The sequence below is a fragment of the Agelaius tricolor genome, unplaced genomic scaffold (genome assembly GCF_023055355.1).
Source record: "Agelaius tricolor isolate 1412-34295 unplaced genomic scaffold, bAgeTri1.0.p SCAF_6, whole genome shotgun sequence".
Lineage (NCBI taxonomy): Eukaryota > Metazoa > Chordata > Aves > Passeriformes > Icteridae > Agelaius > Agelaius tricolor.
The window spans coordinates 2,320,891-2,340,639 of record NW_027269266.1 but is presented as its reverse complement, the minus strand read 5'-3'; the positions used below and the strand labels follow the sequence as shown (position 1 = coordinate 2,340,639).

General features: G+C 46.5%; 1 protein-coding gene across 1 annotated transcript; it reads right to left on the bottom strand.

The window, feature by feature from the left end:
• Nucleotides 1-6,916: 6,916 nt before the first annotated feature.
• On the bottom strand, nucleotides 6,917-19,749 carry MYD88 (MYD88 innate immune signal transduction adaptor). Its single transcript, XM_071428510.1, has 5 exons — nucleotides 19,335-19,749; nucleotides 14,944-15,075; nucleotides 13,144-13,324; nucleotides 12,491-12,582; nucleotides 6,917-10,321 (listed from the first exon to the last, which is right to left on the bottom strand). The coding sequence occupies exons 1-5, from the start codon at nucleotides 19,687-19,689 to the stop codon at nucleotides 10,167-10,169; spliced, it is 915 nt and encodes a 304-aa protein (XP_071284611.1). The 5' UTR covers nucleotides 19,690-19,749; the 3' UTR covers nucleotides 6,917-10,166.

The window sequence follows — 19,749 nt, the reverse complement described above, 5'->3', positions numbered from 1 at the left end:
TTGATGCTCAGCACACAGACATTGCTACCTTCAGTACCTGGAAGGGTCCTTGATGGGTTTTCTCAGCAGGGCAAGGGAGGTGATTCTGCCCCTCTACTCCAGTCTGGTGAGACCCCACCTGCAGAGCTGCATCCAGCTCCAGGGTCCCAGCACAGAGAAGATGTGGAGCTGTTGGAGCAAATCCAGAGGAGACCACAAAGGGGCTGGAGCACTTCTGCTCTAAGAAAAAGGGAACAAACTTTTTAGCAGGGCCTGTTGCAGTAGGACAAGGGGCAATGACTTTAAACTGAAAGACTGTCAGTTTAGATGAGCTATCAGAAGAGTTTTTTATCATAAGAATGGTGAGGCACTGGCACAGGTTGCCCAGAGAGGTGGTGATGCCCCATTCTTGCAAATATTAAAGGTCAGGTTGGATGGGTCCCTGGTCATTGCAGAGGGGTTGGGCTGGATGGCCTTTAAAGGTCCCTTCCAACCCAAACTATTTTATAATTCTGTGATCATCATCACAACTGTGAACATAAACTAACTTCATTTACAGTTGGGTCACAGAAAACTAATTTAAACTCCAGTTTGTGTATTGATGCCCTGCAGATTTCATCTGTCTGGTCATGTAGCCTCTCAGATATATAATTTTCTCCTTTGTTAGAGTTGAAGCCAGAGTTGCTCTTTCACCACAGCCATGCAGAGACATTTGCTGCCACAGTTTAGCTGTGTTCAGGGCCGTGGCATTTGTTGCCATGTTTATGGTTTAAGGCTCTTTAAGGCACCATAAACCTCTGTGTGTAAGTGCAGTGGCTCCCAGGGCTGGTGCAAACAATGGCACTAAATGTGCCTGTGGAGCTGCCTGGTACAGGCCTGGGCTGAGGGAAGCCCATCAATGCCTGTTTTATTGCCTTCAGAGCTGGGCAAGCCCATGTCCTCGAGCAGAATTCCTGACCTTGTTCCACTGCAGAATTTGCCTGCTGTTCTCTCTTCATGGAAACACTTCCAGGTTTATTGAAGGGACCTCACTCTATCAAACTGCAGCTGATTACTTAACTAAATACAAGGCAGTTTCCTCTCCAACAAACAAAGGTAGGCACTGCACTTGATCTCCAGGGCTTTCTCCTGGCAGCTTTGCTTTGGAGAAATGATGTGAAGACCCTGCAGTGGAGGAAGGAGCAATGATTTCAAACCCTCCAACTGGAGCAAGCTTTTAATAATAGTTGTTTTCAAACCACAAGCTAAATTCCAGTCTAAACCACACCAGCAGGTTTTCCTAAGTGATCCCGTGTGCTACCCTGTATCTCCACCCCGTCACTGAGCCATTTGAAATTCAGCTCTGAGGTCACTTTGAAGTCAAGTAGCTGAAGGCCCAGTTTTAACAGGTGAATTCTGGTTCTCACAGGGTGTTTACTGAAACCAGCTTTCACTCTGCAAACACACTTCTCATCCCAGCAGCCTGCCTCTCAACAGAAACTCTGTGCTGCTCTCTAACTTCCTTCACTGAAAATAACCCCCAGATTTTAAGCTTCAGGAAACAAGAAAAGAGTTTATCTCCAAAAATCTCCAAGATTTCTCTTCTTACATGTTTCTTCTAAGTTTATGATTTTTTTAGTATATAAATTGAAAGCCATTTAACCCTCTCTGTAACAAATAAAAGCTTTGCTGCCTCCTTCCAATCTAATATAAAAATCAATGCTGGGCTTGAGAAATAATTATAACAAGATCTTGATTAGCACATACCTGAACCACCATTTAATAATCAGCCCTTGCTCTGCTCTGGTTTACAATAATGCTGTCTTAATACCTCTTTGTCTTTACAGGAGCCAATGAAAGACACTTCACATGCCTGTACCTCTTTTCACCCTGGGAAAGTCACAGCTTCTGAGGACAGAAAGGTTTTCCCACCAGCCTCTTCTGTGGAGGGTAAATCTCCATCATAAAGCATTTTCTAAGCAGCTGACCAGGACAGGGATGAGAATGTGTTTCAGAGCTTTTTCCCTGGTTCTTGAAAGTGTAAAATGAGCCTGGTGGAAGCAGCCAGACCCTGATGGACAAGTGGATACATCTGGCCTGACTCTTCTGCAGCTAGCTGATGAAGGGTGGCCAAGGACTTCAATACACTGTGTGTATTTAAGACCATTTTGACATTTTATTGTTCAACAAAACTCTTCTAGAACAAACTCAGTCTGCTCATAACCCCTGACAGACCCTCAGAAGGAGATTGAAGTACCCAGGGACACATGGGACTTGTCTGCTGCAACAGCAAGTGGCAGGGAGGGCTGGCCATGGCAGGACTGAGCACAGAAAGCAATTTTTGGAGGTGCTCCCAGGTGGTACAGCATGAATATTGTCTCAGCTGGGAGTGTTTGGACTCAATTTACAGCTGGCAAACTTTGAAGAAATCAAATAAAACTTCTTTTGTAATGTTACAGTGAAATAAGAGGAGTTCTCTTAAAAAGCAATGAGAAGAGAAACACTAGGAAGAGAAAGATAGGATTGAATAAGATTTCATTCATTTCTTGCCATCTGGGAATAAAATTTGTGAGGGAATACTGTTCTTATCCTTATAAATGGCCAATATCTTCTGGAACCCAGCAAAGCAGAGGGCAGGCAAGGTTTATGATTCACATTAGCAGATTCTAGTGACATGAGTTTACAATAATGGTCTAATAGTTCAGTGTAACAGTGACTCATGGCTTATTACTGTGGTGATAGGAATGTAAAGAGATCTCATTTGAAAAAAAATATATTTGGATAGTTCACATCCTTTCCTCCCTACTCATGAATTCCTGTGCCATTGACTGCTAGCTGCTAAAAATAGGATCCTTTTTGTGTATCTAAAGGAAAACCTAGAATTAGAGAGACAGTGGGAGGGCACCAAGGTCCTTCCACACAGGGCCTTAAGGAAATATTTGTAATGAAAATCCTCTGAGAGTGCAGGAATGTTTTTAAAAGATGGGAACAATCTAAGAAGGCATCTTAGAAAGAAGAAGGAGAGGAATTAATGAATCACAGCAGTTCCCAGCTTTGGTATTTTGCACCACAGCAGTGGGAGGTACAGGACCAAGCTGCAGCTTTGTCTTGGAGAAGCTGTTCCACTTCAGCAGCAGGAAACTCCAGGGAACAGCCCAGGAACAGCCCTGTATGCTGAGGAGGAGCCACAAGAGGAGACTCACTGGGAGTCATTTGAAGTTGTACAAGTCCCTTAAGGACAGCAGCAGGAAATAGGATCTAGGAAGACATGAAGAAGGTATCTGCAAACAAAATGGATTATCACCACCACCCCTTCAAAAAAGAAAAAAACCCACGTGGCACCTCAGAAACAAACTGCTGAAGTGTGAAATCATGCAGCAGGGAAAGCTGTCACAGAGAATCAGAAATTTATTTAATAGACACAAATTGACTGCTGCATGATTTGTGCAGATTGCTGCTTGCTGAGAGAGAGAGAGATCCACAGCTCTGGAGGAGCTCTCAGCAAAAGGTGTGGAAAGCAAAAATGTTGTCCTTGGTAATTGTACGTGTACTGAATGCTTCCTCTTCAGTAGGGAACAATTCAAATCGATGGCAGGATGCAAGGTAACAAAAGGAAATGACTGATCAATATGCATGTCTTGGAGCTGAAGACAAGCCCGTCTGCCAAGAGCAGCATGCTGATGAGGCGAGATTCTGAGAGGGAAGCTGAAAAGCTTCCACTCCTGATGCTCAAAAAACACAACACAGCTGAGCAGATGCCAGGTGCAGTGCTAGCAGAGGTGAAGGCACCAAGGAGTCTAGAGAATAACTGTAAGGAAAAGCAGGGAATAATAATTTTAAGACTAAATAGATTTAAAGTAAAAAATGTGATGCTTCTCTTATTTGCCTTTCTAAAGATCTCAAAAGGCCTTTAATGATATTGAAAAATTATGGTCTTTACATACCTGTGCAAGGTCTTAGAGATACTGAGACTGATATTTTAAGGCCAATGTCCAATTTATTCCTTGGTTCAAAGCACTTGAAATCTCTTTCCCTGTATATTTCACTGGGTGGGTCTCTGTTAAGTGCTACCAAAAATCAAACACTAAATCTTCCATGATTCAGTAGTTTTAAATCTGTCACCCAGATTTCTAAATACTTTTGAAAATGTTGCTGTAAAGCTGACTGCAGGGTCTGCCATGGCCCCAGTAGGACAGGGAAAAGCATGTGGAACTCTAGGTTTGCTTTCCCAGTTTTTCCCCTCTGAGTGGTATTTGTTTCTGAGGCAACAGCCTCAGAAATGGCACATGAACAGTTAAACACCTCAGGTCTTGCAGCTCATACATCTCATTCTGCTGACACAGCTGAAGATCAGAGCCAGAAAAATGCTGCAAAAACTTTGTCAAAGTTCACTTCATGGTAACCCCACATTTGCCTGAACACATTCCCCATGAATTCCTGACTAGCACCCTAAACAGTGGATAAAAACCTATTTTATCACCTCATGACTTTGATTTCATTAAGAAACCACAGAAGATTGGTAGCATGGAGCCTCCATGTTCTTACTGGGCTTGAAGCAAGGGTTCTCCTCGTGGCCCTGCATCATGTCCCTTACTGCCTCCTCTGCAGAGTCCTGCTGCTTTCTGGGCACAGGTGGATAAGCAGCCACTCCCCTGAGGAGCCAGCAGGACCCAGTGCATCTTTCCCTGGAGGCTGGCAGCCAGCCAGACACTGCTGCACTCTTTCCTTGTGGGAATGCATGGAAGGACTGAGAGCTGTGCAAAACCTGGCTGCTCAGGGATGGTTTGGATGTTAAGGAAATGCTGGCATGTTCCTCCCAGTGCCTCTGTGCTCCCAGCCATCTGCCACCTGCCTCCTCACTGGGGGTTCTCCCTGTTTCCTGGGAAGGGGAGGCTTGGAATCACAGGATGGAACAGCTGTGCTGTCCTTGGGCTCAGCTGGACACACTGCACATTGTCCTGCTCTCCAAGGCACTGGGAAAGTGTGTGGAAACAGGAGGAGGAAAAAGTTCCAAGCAACCTTTTGTAGGGAGCCACAGTGAAGTGTTTCATGGACAGTACAGTTCATTCTGTCCGTCCAGTCCAGCCCCACCAAAACCCACCCTCAGCAAGACTAGGAATTGGGGAAATGGGAACCAAAACCCCTCCACTGGCTGTGAGAAACTCCATGAGCAGCTGATACAGCCTTCATGCTCTGAACTGCAGGGATGCATCCCCTGCCTTTGTGGAAACCATCTACCCAGCTGAGATAGAAGGATCAGAATGGGCAAGGACAGCTCCAGCCTCTGCCATGGCATGAGCAGCTGTATCAGTGGGAGCAGGGTGAGGAAAAGGCACTGCTCAGCTGGGTTCTGCTGCAGAACAGAAAATGCATTGTTAGTAAATCAGACTTTGGAACTGCTTAAGATTTAAACACAGCTTCAATTAATTAACCTTTCACAGCATAGCACAGCCCCAGAGTGAATACAACACTATTCAGTCCCCTGACTGCAGATTTTGTTGCAAAATAAACAAGTTTTTCCAGGGCTGGGCTTGATAGTGCTGATCAAGAGGTTGGGTTGGGTTCAAAGTCATCTCAAAGTCCTAGTGGGGATACGAAAATGGTTGTAACACCTAGAGAAAATTACCTTGAACGAAATATTTGTACACAGCACATGTTGTAAAGCCCCAAATGGTGTGAGAGAGGTGCTCTTTTTAATACATTCTATGAGAATGTTTCCCAGCAGTGTGAACCTTGTGGGGTTTGTTTTTTATTGCCTTATTAAAATCTGTTTCCAGGATGCTCAAGCAACATTTTCCCAGCTATTTTTTATGCATAATTACTCTTTCTTCCCTATGCTAATTTTATTCCTGTAAATGTGCCCTCTGGGCCAAGCAGTGCCTCCCCCACAGTAACACAACTGCTGCCACATTGGTGAAAATGAAGGATGCAATTTGATCCATCGAGGTCAATATTTGACCTCTCAGCCTTTCTTCCTGAAGCTGAGAACATTCTGCAGCAGTTTCACCAGGTAAATGCTGTCCTCCAGTAAATGAGGAAATGGCACCAACATTCTTCCACCAAAGTAAAACAGAGGACTGGGAATATTTCTTCAGCACAAGGGGAATGACAGCTGGGAAAGAGCCACTGCTGGACCCTTCAAACCCCCCTGAATCAGAGCTCAGGCTCAAATACAGGCAGGAACCATTAACTGCTCCAAAGGCCAGAACAGGGCAGTGTGTGAAGCTGCACTGGGAGGGATGGGATACCAGCACTTCCAGGGAATGGGACCCTCCTGGCAGGCTGCTCTTGCCAGCAGCTTCCATCTAGAATAATCCATGCAGGGATGGTTTCCATACTGCTGTCCATGTGTTCATAGCAGCCATAGCAGAGACACAGCTTCAGATGCTCTGTAGGGAACATGGCCCTGCAAGTGGCTTAGGGTGTGGCCCCTCCCACGGGGAAAAGCAGCTCGGCCTCGACCTCCAGGAATTCCTTCCAACCAACACTTCCATGTTGCAGTGATCCTTCTTTTCCTGTGGCAGGGCCTTGGCCTGACAGCTGCTGGGGGTCTGAGTTACTTCCCTGCCTTGGACTGACTGCAAGCCAAAGGAAATAAAACTGGCAGAATCCCTTGGGTGTGAGCAGGAGCAGCATCCCAACAGAGCCCTGGCTCCATCCCCTCCAGCCTGAGGGGCACCAGGGAGGAAAAAATCCAGGATGGCAACACAGCTCACAAAACAAAAAATGAGACCTGGAGAGGAACCACATGTCTGCAAGTACAATTCCTTGATACATTTTCCTCCTGGCATGACATAACTCTATTTGTCTCTCTCCCAGGTACAGCCAATCACCCCCTCTGATGAAGTTACTTAGCCAAAATATGAAAAGAAAATCAAGAACTCATATATTCCTCACTTAAACTTCATTTTCAGACACAGTTTTGTTCTTTGATGCCCACAAAGCAGATTCAGCCTGCTGGGTTTTCATTCTTTATTTTAAAATGTTTTCACAAGTAGCAAAAGTTTGGATTTTTGAGGAGAAAAACAGAAATATTGTCTATTTTCAGAATGCCTATAGAGACAGATGCTTTCCCCCTTTGTATCAAGACACAAAATGATTATAAATATATATATATATATATATGTCTGTATATAAAAATAAATGATTTGGCTCTAAAAGATTCAACTAAGAACAATTTCAGTGAGGGACAAAGACAAAATAAAATAAACCCTGTAACATCACAATTTTAAAAATCCCTTTTTTAAAGGTGTTCAAAAATTTTGACCTTCCACTGAACATGAAAGAGGGGAGGAGCACCCCAAATGCCACTGAAATGGGCAAAAGGTTCACAACAACTACATTTTGTATCATTCACAATGTCACACTTGAAGTTATTGTGACAATGCAGATATGAAAGTGTCAGAAGTGCATAAACTCTGGGGTTTACATAGAAGAGGATACATATTTAAAGCATATTTTATGTTTTAGGGCTGTTACCTCACTTTACCCCAAAATAATTATTTTAGCCTGTAACATAAATAGTAACTTGTAATAAAGCAACAGCCCCATAACAGTAAGACCTTCCCAGGATCCAAGCCAAGCAGAGAGAAAAGCCAAGGCAACACAAGCAGGGTGCTGACAAGATCCCAACATCTTTCACCACTAACTGGAATATGGCATTTATCTATTTGAACTCAAAAAATTTAGAAATTCAGCTCCTCTGTTTGCTTTCCCTTCCAGAACCAGCACTTTCCTTGCTGGGTGATCACCAAACCATTTATTACAAACATCACCACTTTTCCTGCTGTTATTTTCCCCTCACATGCAACACACCAAGTCCCAAACCATCAGGACTCTGAAGACACTGCATGAGGTTCAAGCTGCCAAAATTCTCACTGGTTTTGGTATACCTTGCTCAGAAGGGGGAGCAAGGGGAAGGGGAGGAGAACCCACTTGTGGTTTCTCCTTATCAGTGTCCTGCTGGCCCATCCCAGCCATGTCACCCACCATATTTTCTGAAAAATCCTCTTTGCCCAGGATGTTTCTCTTGAGAAGCTGGGAAGCCTCAGAAAAGAATGAAAACAAGAATCACCTGATTGCTTTGGAATATGGTCTGGAAATCGTTTACCAACAGGTGCATCTTTGATTGGTTCCATGTGAATTGTTTTAACTTAGTGACCAATCACCATCAGCTGTTTTGGACTCTCTGAGTCAGTCACAGGTTTTTAATATTGTTCTTGTGAAACCTTCTGATGTATCCTTTCTCTATTTCTTTAGTATAGTTTTAGTATAGCATTCTTTAATATAATATAATATCATAAAATAATCAATCAGCCTTCTGAGAACATGGGGGCAGATTCCTCATCTCTCCCCTGGTCCTGGGCACCTCACAAACACCACACCCCCGCATTCCCTCGCAGGGAGCAGCGTGGGCCATGGCCTCCCTCTAGCGTCCAGCACGGGCTCCTGTGCCTCGGCTCCCCCTGAACGAGCCACCCGAGCCCTTCCAGCTCTCCAGGCAGGAGGAATCTGGTTCGGTCCTGCGAGTAATGACCCATAATTGATGTTTATAGGCTCTCCAGAGTATGAGAATTCACTGAGCCCCCGGGGATCAAGCAGCCTCCTGAACCTCTTCTGTAATTAACATTTAACGATTATGCAGAAAGCCAGAGGCAAGCAGCTGTCTCCATTTCTGCAGGAGAGGCCCCAGGGCAACAGCATTCACTCAGAAACCCCTCATCAGCTTAACTTTCCTCCTTCCGTGCCCGCAGACTTCTCACCTGTTCTAGCAAGACAGGAAGGTGCAAATGTCACCTTGGCACGATGGCAGCAGTTACTTTTGTAGAAGAAACACCCAGCTCCTGGGTCTATCCAAAAATGGCTCCTGCTGCCAACATGATGTGCATGAATGAGCTTCACCATGCTCAAGGGCTGCTGCTGTCAGCTGGGAGGAACCAGCAGCAGCACCTGGACAGGATTTGGCAGCATCCCTGCTAAGGGATCATTCACTGACTGACAGGGAGTGTGAGGGAGGGGGCAGGAGCCCATTTCTGTCTCAGCCCTGGTAATGCTTTAAAACAGAGTTAAAATTGAAAAAATAAAATCACGTCCAAATGCAACCTTAAAAATGTAAACTAGTAAAACATTAAGCTGTAAAATCAACATTAGTCAGTGGCTGAGGTAAAGAACAAAGGGGCAGAGTTCAAGCAACTGCAGACACATAAGGAAGATTCCCCTCTTCCCCAATTTAAAAAGTCAATATTTACTGTAAACCTGTTTAATACACCAATGGATTGCTTTAAACACTCCTTTGGGCAGAACTCCTGACCTCCACCCTGGAGCACTGATGAGATCCACTAGCCACAGGCAGGATTCAAGGCCAAGTCTAACAAGCAGAGCAGTCTCGACATTGCTCTGAGCCTTAGTCACAGAATTACAGTAATTATTGTGGCAGTTAATCAAATTAGGCTCTTTCCTAGTAATGTAACATTCACTTCCATATTTTAAACAGCCCAAATGTCAATTTAATACACTCCTTATTCAGTGTTCAGCCCCATGCCTTTGAGGCATCCCAAAAGCTGCTGTGTTTTTGAAGGCCTTTAAAGGTGAAAGAATTTGAGATCTGGACCCACTGAGGTGCAGACCTTGGTCAAGTCAATGAGCAACAGCAGCCCCTGCTTTGTGTAGTAAGACTGTCACTGAAAAGATGTATTTTAAGACTGAATTTCTCCTGAAGGAGAAAATAAAAATTTAGTAATATCTGGGAATATGAAATGCTGGTATAAGGTCACAGAATCAAATGTGACCTGAATAGAGACAGCCCTGTCCAACATGGTAGAACTCCCATAAGCCTCGATGTTACTGTAGTTTTAAAACATTGACAAAACCTGCAGTTTGAGGCTCCGAGGTCTTGCTAATTCTTACAACAGAGTCTTCCTGTATCAGACACTCTTTAGATGTGTATTTTCAGTATTTTTAGTGAAAGTGCTTACTCCACAAATGCTGGATGCTGCTGCTCACTGACTTAGCCTGGAACAGGCACACAGTTGTTTTATTTCCCTTCAGAGTTGTGAAGAAGTGCTGGAGAGAGTTCTTTGTTCCCAGCCACAGGCTCCAAGCAAGGATCCAGGTTCTGAAGTGGTGGAAGACCCCGTGCCAAGCACACCTCTGGTCCAAATGCATAACCAGGACAGGTTACAGGAGCACCCAGCTCTCAGGACTTTGCATCAGGGCAGCATGAGGGATTTTGCCAGTCTGGTCCAGAACCATTTTTTGGTGCAAGGATTGGTGTAGTCACAAATGGTAATGAACCGTAAGATACTCGGGAACTCGTTCTTCATGGATTTGTACTTGACTGGAATCAGCCGTTTGTGACGAGCACCTGAAAGGGAGGTGGCACAGAGAGGGTCACACAGAGAGAGCCACAGGCAGAGCTCACATCCATTCCCTCCCCACCACAGCAGGCACATCACAAAATCCAGCTTTGCTCCTGAATGCAGTGTCCCATGAACTCTCTCCTCCTGGTCAATCCCCCAGTCCCTGGCCCTGGAAACATCAGTAAAGGTTTACATAGAGTTAGCCCTCCTGGGGGGAAAAACAGAATCCCCCATGGACTTCCATGTCACAACTTCCCCTGGCTTCTCCCTCCCCTGTCCCCTCCCTGGCTTAGCAGCCCTGGTGGCCACCTCCCTTCCCCTGGAGGCCAGTCCCCTCTGCCCAGCCCTTAGCTCTGCCCCCCACCCCTTCCCCTTCTTAAGCTGCCTGCTCCACCTGGTTCTTCCTCTTTCTTGCTGGGTTCCCCTTCAGCTGCATGAGACTCTGCTGAAATAAAACCTTGCAAAAGAGCCTTTCTTGCCTCTATTGCTGAGCCATTTGTGGTGAGTGTTGAGTGGGGGTTTGACTGCATTGCCTGAATGTTAACTCAGCTTGCTTTTCACCAGAAGAGGTTTGTTGGGGACAAGAAATAGGCAGCAGCACCCACCATTCTAACACCCACATTTTTACCTGACTGGGCATCATGTGATTATACTGCAACCAGCTCTCACTCTGGAGAGCAAGACTCTGAGCCCTGATTTACTCAGGCTGCAGATGTTTCCCAAGGAATCCCCCTGCTAACATGGACTGCTGGTTTTGATACACCACTAGGTGAGAGCACCCTCCCTGTGACTGCTGCTGCTTGAAGGAGCAGCTCTTCTACAGAGGAGTTTCTCCCCTTGTAGCTCTCCACAGGGACACGTGCCACCACCTGCACTGTGCCCACCACAAGTGATGACACTGAGACAGGGATGAGGCAAATAACCAAGATTTTATAACTGCAGCAGATGCTGGAGTAATTCATGGAGCTCCCAGTGCTTGCCACCAAACCCTTCTGTGCATCACTAACATCCCACACAAGCAGGTAATGCTGTGACTTCTCTAAGGCTGTACTTCCACCCATGTTCTCACTGGCAGAGCTCAGGTCATTCCATACAGATGGAACTTCTTTTCCTGCTCTAATGGAAGGTGTGAGGCCCACAAAAAACTGGTGAAGAACTAAAAGGACTTTTCTGCATATCTTGATGACTGGGGGCTGATGCAAAGTCCTGGGAGTGTTCAATGGATTAACTAATATCATGTGAAATTAGTGTGTCAAGGAAGATGAAGTGAATTCCTGTCTCTGCCACCAGCTTCCAGTCTAACCTCTGGCATGTCCTTTATAATATCATGTCAGATGCCTCATCTAGAAAAGAGACTTTATATCCAGATACTCTTCCACATATCCTCCATACTATTAGGATATTTTTACATATCCTTCATACTATTAGGATATTATGTACATATCCTCCATACTATTAGGCTGGGCTGCACTTACTGGCCAGCAACACAGACAACTGGAGAACGACTACTGGCTAGAAAAGAGCAATCACAACAGACTTGGCAGAAGTAAATTGGTGGCTTTTCAATTCAGAACAAAATATGTAAAAGATTTCCCAACCTAAGTTGAACATTCATTCCATATTTTGTTTACCTATCCACAATACTCAAGGACCCCTGCAAGAATCATAAAATGGAATGAGTTGGGTTAGAAGAGACCCTGAAGATCATCCAGTTCTAACCCCCCTGCTATGGGCAGGGACACCTTCTAGACCAGGTTACTCAGAGCCCCACCCAGGGCTTGAAATCTGCGTGTTCATTACCTATCACCTAATTCCCAGCTTTACTCACATCCTGGATTTATTATACTACTTTGTCTCCTGAGCAGTAAATTTTCCTGTGGATCTGGAAGCCCTTCACAAGCCTGACATGCAGCTCTGACATTTCTGGAGCAAGCAGCATTATCCCACTGACAGCTGGAGCAGTGCAGCACAGGCAGCTTTTCACTTGCAGCCACGTGAGGAAGGTCAAGAGCAGGGCAAGGGACCCAGCCCAAGCCCCTCCCTGCACAACCAAATTATGAAGCCCCTGTTAGTTCCAGTGGAACAGTGCCCACCGACCTCAGCTGAAGGTTTAGATGTCACTGTAATAAAAAGGATAATATGCAATTGTAAATGGGATATTTCTGTGATCTTACCTGGGGAAAGACTGAGAGCAAATTTGGTCTGGAAATCACATTCCTCGCTTTCCAGGTAATCATCTGAAACTACAACCACCATCCTCCGACACCTGGAGATTAAGCAGGGGAGAAAACAAATAAAATGTCAAATGAGATGGTTTTCATTCCCACAAACAGAAGCATTCCCACAAACAGAGCAGAAACCACTGCTCTGAATTGCTCCAGCAGAGAAGCACCTGGCTGTGTTCTGGCAGGAATTAACTGCAGAGCAGGAACCACTGACACACATAGTGTGTCACACACACAGTGATGTTACACAGAAAAACCTGATTACAGATACACACTCATGTACCAAAAAATGAGGAAACAGTGAAGTCCAGACTGTCTGTGCAACCTTTATGTGATCCTGTGTCCATATATGACACACAAGGCAAAGAAAAGCAATTGAACAAAAGCAGCATCACCACAGTGGCACCTCCCTCATGAATGAAGGGACACACTGGGGAAAGCCTGAGTCCTCCTTCCTGAGCCAAGAGCATAAAGCAAAGCCCATTAAGATGTTCTTGTGGATTTTTGCTGTTTCACTGGCACCATGCTGCAGACATCACTGTAAAATGAATGTGATGTTCCACTACACTCACAGCTGGCCCCAACAGCCATGGTTCACTTACCTCCTCTCTATAAGTTCTCCACTGATGGAATACACACAGGCTCCTGGCAAGACATCCCGATCAAATACACAGAGCTTCAGTTTGAACTCTGTTTGCTCCAGCTCCTTGATCATCTCCTGGACAAACTGGAGGTCTTTCTGACAGTAGCAGATGAAGGCATCAAATATCTCTGTTCCACTCCCTGAAACCATTAAAAAATGTAGCTGTCATCTTCTACTATAAATGAAGTTCACTCCTTTAGTGAACTTTGAAGAGCTCCCACAGACTTTAACTCAGAGAATCAGGAGTCTGACAGAAAAGCTCTGGCCAAACTTGCAAAGGTAATTTAGCCTTTTATTAGATGAGCTGCCCTTCAGCCCAGACTCCTGCCCTTACCAGGGCTGGCAGGAGGTAAGACTCATCAGTGCCCTGGCTGCTTTCACTGGCCAGGCTGTTCACACACACCCAGATTGCCTGGCAAGGGTCAGGGAAAGGAGCTGAGGGGCAGACAGGCAAAATCTGAGGAGGCAGTAACATCCAGCTACAGGGAGTCTGGGTGGAGCTGGAGGGAGCAGAGTACCCCAGGGGATGCAACTCAGAGCCCTGACACTCTGGGATTTCACTCTGACACTCTGGGATTTCACTGAGAGGTTCACATCTGTAATATCCTTGTGCCTCTGGGTCCATTTTTCTTAGTTCAGGTCACAAAGATTCAAACTTCCCAACCAAAACAGCATTCAGCAATGTCCTGCCATCTGCTGTCCATGGAGCTGCAGGGTGAGCCTTGAAATTTGGAACCTGTCATTTTTATAGCTAAGATGTCAAACCTGGGTACCTGCAGTCATATCCTAATGGGCCTGTTTTCCAATTACATTAATGGCTGGCAGCTCTTGTTTATTTAGCAGTAATCCAAATATTAAAGTGCTGCATTTTAAGGGCAATGTTTCTCATAATTAAGTGCCTTAATACTGCTGGACAGTTTCCAACTGTGTTATTTTTTTCCTTATCAATGTCACTACAGATATATTCAATTTTTTTATGCCAGTTAAAGCATACCACAGTGAAAAAATAGGTCAGGCTCTAAAAGCTGCTGGGGAAAGTATCAACCCAGCAGGCATGTTCAGCCCAAGAAGCAACCAGTGAAGCAGAAGGGGAATGTCTGCCAGGTCAGTCAAACTGAGGGTACTGCTGCAGGGGCACAGCACTGACCTGGGGGTCACATCAGGCAAAGCTGCCATGTACAAACACCAGAATATTGGTCTGTGCCCATGTACATCCACTAGAATATCAGTCTGGGGATGGTTACTGATGTCCACACATGCAGCAAAGGTGGCCAGCATACACATGTGCACACACCTGGCTGCACATGCAGGGCTGCACACACAACAATGCACACACAAAGAACCCATTTCCTCTCTCCACCCACTGCACACCTACTTCAAACCCACTTCCTTTTCATTCAAGGTGGTTCCACCTGCCAAAGACAGGGCAGGGAAATCACCTCTGACACCCTTCCCCTGGGGCTCCAACCCCTTGATCTTTCAGCAGCTGCTGCTCTGGGCCAGGCTGGGCTAAGGGACATATTTCTGTGAAACCCCCTCCCATGTGTGTCCAGTGGCTCTGTGCCAGCCTGCTCCTGTGTGAAGTGTTTCTGAAGCTTCCCCTCTCTGCTCTAAGAAACAAGAAAAGTGAAGAAACCATTCTGGCCAGGGGTATGAAATCCTGTGGGAACTATGAAAGCAAGCAGGTTTTCTGCACTTCCCATGGGGAAGGTGATTGCAACAGGAGGTGTGAGGCAGCAGTGGAAGCAGGGGCTCTTACCATATGGATCATCCCTGGTGGTGATGCCCATCAGTTCTGATGTCTTTGGCACACTGCTGTCCACTGCTGGCACTTGGACGGGCTGGTTGGCCTCTTCCTGCTTCCTCTGCAGGTACTTCTTACAGTCCTCCTCTGCAAAAACACACAGCCAGGGCAAGAGGCTCCTGTGACATGGGTTTACACTGCTGGAGTTCATTAAAACAGGAATAGCTATTTCATGGATCAGGGATGCTAGAGGGAAATCCCCTGTCTGGTTTTTTCAGTATGCAGGATTTCTCTCACCTCTTTCTCAATGTCTTGATGCTGCCTCCACCACCTCCTCTAGCAATTAATTCCTGAAAATCACTCCTGATATTTTAAGAAGTACTTTCTTTTAGTTGTTTTATTCTTCCTCCTCCCCTTAGCTCTACTATGTCCCAGTACACCTTTAATATCAGGACTAAGGTGCAGAGCAGGTCCCAACTCTGCTATCTGCTCTCATTGTTCTGTATTTTGGACTATCTGAAATCACAAAATAGCTGGGGATGTTTTCATGGTGTCAGTCTTTCTGCCCACATAAAAAGCCATAAGCCAAGACAAAATGGCCTCAAGTTGCACCAGGGGAGGTTTAGATTGGATATTAGGGAACAATTCTTCACTGGAAGGTGGTCAGGCACTGGAACAGGCTGCCCAGGGCAATGGTGGAGCCAGCATCCCTGGAGGGCTCTAAGAGATGTGTAGATGTGGCCCTTGGGGACAGGGCTTAGAGGTGGCCTTGGCAGTGCTGGGTTAATGACCCTGTAGGCCTTTTCTGACCTTAGCAACTCTCTGCAGACACACAAGAGCAGATTCACACCCCAGCCTTTGCCAGCCAGGACACCTGCAGGTGACAATGACTATCCACACTCACCACATACAGCAGGACCAGGTAAAACTTTAAGGAGCCCCTGAAGCAGCTTTTATGTTGTGCAACAGCAACAGGGATGCTCTTATTCCAAGCAGAGTAGACATGAAACCCACCCTGAAGGGCAAAGACCTGTCACAGTCACTGCTGTGAACTTCCCAGTCAGGACAGTGGTGGGCACACATCTATTATAAACAGACTTGGTTCAAAAATAAATCATAAATCTAAATGTGAAGCCTTTGGAGAACCAACAAGAAACTCTGCAGCCCCTGCTACTCTGTAAAATTACAGAACTGAAAGTAAAAGGAGATTTGAAAACAGGTATTATGAAAAAGATGAAACTCCCTAGAGACTTTGCCTTTACTTAAGATTTTTAAAAAACCCCCAACAAGTGATAATCAGTACTGATCAGCTGGTACAGGTGACTGGTGCAGGAGCAGAGTAAAGGATCCCTTGGAAGTGCAGGATGCTGGTGGGAGCCCAGGGAGTCCTCCTGGCACAAGCAGATCTGCAGGAGCCCCAGCCTGAGTCCCCATCCCCTGCTTCTATCTCAGCTTTGCATCTTGCTACTGGATTATCTCCAATCTAATAAGGCTCACATCTGATCAAAGCTTTTCCTGAGGCATTCCCAATCTGCCTTTCTCCTCCCCTCAGCCTCCCCAGTCCTGCAGAGGGGAGAATCAGCCACACCCTTTACCAGCCACAAGGTTCAGATTTCACATCTTTCCTCACTAAAGCCATAACTCAGATCCCACCTCTCTGCCAGCTGCCTGTTGGTGAGGTGTGTCAGCTAAATCAGTATCTTTGAAATCATGATTAAAGTCACTTGGAAGTTGCCAACAGGTTCAGCAGTCTCAGAAGAAGGACTGGCACACAGCCACCACCTTAAGTGTGCCTTGATTCCCTTGGGAGCCAGTTTCACAATCCAAAATACTGCTGAATAGGCAAGAAGAGACAATTATTTAACAGCATTGCATAGTGCTCATTACAGAAATGTTCATTTTCAGTGGATTTGCTCCAAGTCTTCTCTCCTTGCCTCTGATTTGGCATGGATCAGTCCCCAGCTGGAAAGAGCAGCTGATTGTACAGGTTAATGAGAGTGAACAAGGATCAGGGATGACTTTGGGACCATAAAGTGAAACTCCACCAAGCACCTAACAAGGCTTTACATTCCTCTGGCAGTCAAACAAATTCCTGAGGAATTGGGGAAAAAAACCAAAAACAATAGAAACATGAAATCTAAAGCACAAAATCAGTAGCATGATGAGAACACAGAGAAAATAGACCCAGTAACTGCCAGGCAGGAAAGTAGCACTTTTGTAACAGGTTAGGGAAGAAACAAAAATCATTGAGTTTCAGCAGGAAAGAGCAAAAATGTATCAAAGTAAAAAGCTTCACCTCCCCGAAGATGATTCTACAGAGAAATAAACTGCTGAGGAAGATCAGAGTTAGGGCAGAGCTGCTGGGACATCAACAGTGGTATTTTCTGATTCTGAGCTGGATCCCACTGAAGAAGTTCCAGTGGTACACAAAGATCTCCCTGGCACCAGGTAATACTGTGCACAAGAGTACATGAAACCCTTTCCTTTCCTTTCCTTTCCTTTCCTTTCCTTTCCTTTCCTTTCCTTTCCTTTCCTTTCCTTTCCTTTCCTTTCCTTTCCTTTCCTTCTGCAAGAGCTCTCATCACCAGCAACAGGTCACAGGCTCTCAGTGCAGTCCTCAGCCAAAAATCATAAAAGAGGAACAGTCACACTGCTCAGGCTGATGGTTCACCAGCCCCAAGCCTCATCCTGTCTCAAGCACTGCACTAAACCAGGTGTCCAGGGGGGAACATAAGAATAAAATAAGCTTACAGAGATATTTCCCTAATATATATATGTATGTATTTCCCTGAAATCTATCTTTTAGGTATAATCTACAAATCTATTTTTATAATCTCTCTTTTGGACTATTCACAGTTAAGGAATTTCCTGAGCCACAGAGAGTATTTTTGTTGAACAGCCCTTAGTGGGCCCCTCTTCCAAGAATTTATCTGTCTCTTATCAGCCAGAACCAGCCTGGCTGATCCCAAGGTTTTTGTGAAGCCCCAGATCTTCTGCACAGCTGGGAGCTCCCCCAGATTTGTCAGGAATTCTCTGATAAGCAGATCACAAACTACACTGATGCTTTTGTCTTTCCCAAAACCTGGCCTTCAGACTGTGATCTAAAGTAGGAAGAACAACAGGACCAAAGGGAAGCCCTCCATCACTTTTTGGTCAGGCTCTCTACAGAGATGGATTTCTACATCTTCCTTTACCTCCATGAGTAACAGGAAGTGAGATTTATTACTTCCTCCTTGCTAACTCAGTAAGCTCTATTATACAACACAGGCCCTTCAGGGAATTCTCTGGCTTTGGAAATCCTGTGGCAAAAAATTTCCCCTTCTGGTGACAGCTGGGTTCCCTCTGAATTTCTCTGACCACAAAGAATACAAAGATCCCAAAAAGAAGAAGTTATCAAAACAGCACAAGGGCCTTCATTCTTCTCATTGACCTGCCTCAATTTTTTTCAGTTTGCATGGAATTTTTTTCCCTGACATTGTCCAGTTCCACACATCCCTCACCTCCCCCAAGAAACACCTTCCTATCACACTATATCTACACATCCTAATTTTCACACTGTCTCCTGGCTAACCTGGCTAAGAGCGTCTTTTGACACACAGAAACTTTTGAATTGAAGGTTTGGGATAAGCCAGGACTCCAGGTTACTTTGTAGGGCTCATGGTTAGCAGAAACACAGCACACATCTCTCCTGGAAGACAGGGGAGACTTCTGTGAATCACAGAATGGTTTGGGTTGCACAGGACCTCACAGGTCATCTCATCCCAACCCTGCCATGGGCAGGGACACCTCCCACTGTCCCAGGCTGCTCCAAGCCCTGTCCAGCCTGGCCTTGGGCACTTCCAGGGACCCAGGGGCAGCCACAGCTTCTCTGGGCACCCTGTGCCAGGGCCTGCCCACCCTCAGAGGAAAGAAATTCTTTCAATAGCTAATCTAATACTTAACCTAAATCTCTCTTCTTTTAGTTTAAAACCATTCTCCCTTATCCTATCGCCATCCATGCAACAAGTCCCTCTCTCCCCTTTTATAAAGCCCCCTTTAGGTGCTGGAAGGGGCGCTCAGGTCTCCCCGGGGCCTCCTCTGGCTCAGGCTGAACACCCCCGGCTCTCTCAGCCTGTCTCCATGGCACAGGTGCTCCGGCCTCCGGAGCATCCGACAACAAACAGGATGTCCATAATCTGGAAAGGGCTTTTCTTGTCTTTTGCTTTTCTTAACCTCACCTCCGCGGCCAGAGCAGCAAAGAGCGACACAAACAGGAAAGACCAACGCAAAGAGCAAGGACCAATACGAACAGAAAGACCAACACGAACAGCATCCCCTCCCTCCCGAGGCGTCAAGGAGGGCGGGCTCCGGGATTCCCCGGGCTCTCCGGGATTCCCCGGGCTATCCCCCCGTTCCCAGCTCCTCACCCACGCTGCCGGCCAGGTCCGTCAGGACATCGTCGCGACCCAAGCGGCGCAGCACATCGAGGAGCTGCCCCACGGTGGCCCCGCCGGGGCAGCGTCCCGGCCATTCCTCCAGCAGCGTGGCCGTGGGGTCGGGCAGCCCCTCGAGCCGCCGGATCTCCAGGAAGCTGCAGCCCAGCGCCTCCGCCAGCGCCGTCCAGTCCGCGGCCGCGGCCGCCCGCGGGTTGAGGTAGAGGCCGAGGCGGCGGCGCACGCCGTAGTTCAGCGCTACCATGGGCACGGCGTGCGGGTCCAGCGGCGGGACGGGACTGGCAACGGGGCTGGGGCTGGCAGCGGGGTCCGACGGGGACGTGGCCATGGCCGTGCCGCGCTCCCAACTTCCCCTTCCAGGCACTTTCGCTTCCCGGCTCGCCCCGCC

Bases quoted from the DNA above. Each gene is read 5' to 3' on its own strand.
- MYD88 (XM_071428510.1), bottom strand. From the start codon at position 19,689: ATGGCCACGTCCCCGTCGGACCCCGCTGCCAGCCCCAGCCCCGTTGCC. The intron at 15,076-19,334 runs GTGAGGAGCTGG...GTGTTTTTGCAG, and splicing joins GGACCTGGCCGGCAGCGTGG to AGGAGGACTGTAAGAAGTAC. The intron at 12,583-13,143 runs GTAAGTGAACCA...CTTAATCTCCAG, and splicing joins GGAGAACTTATAGAGAGGAG to GTGTCGGAGGATGGTGGTTG.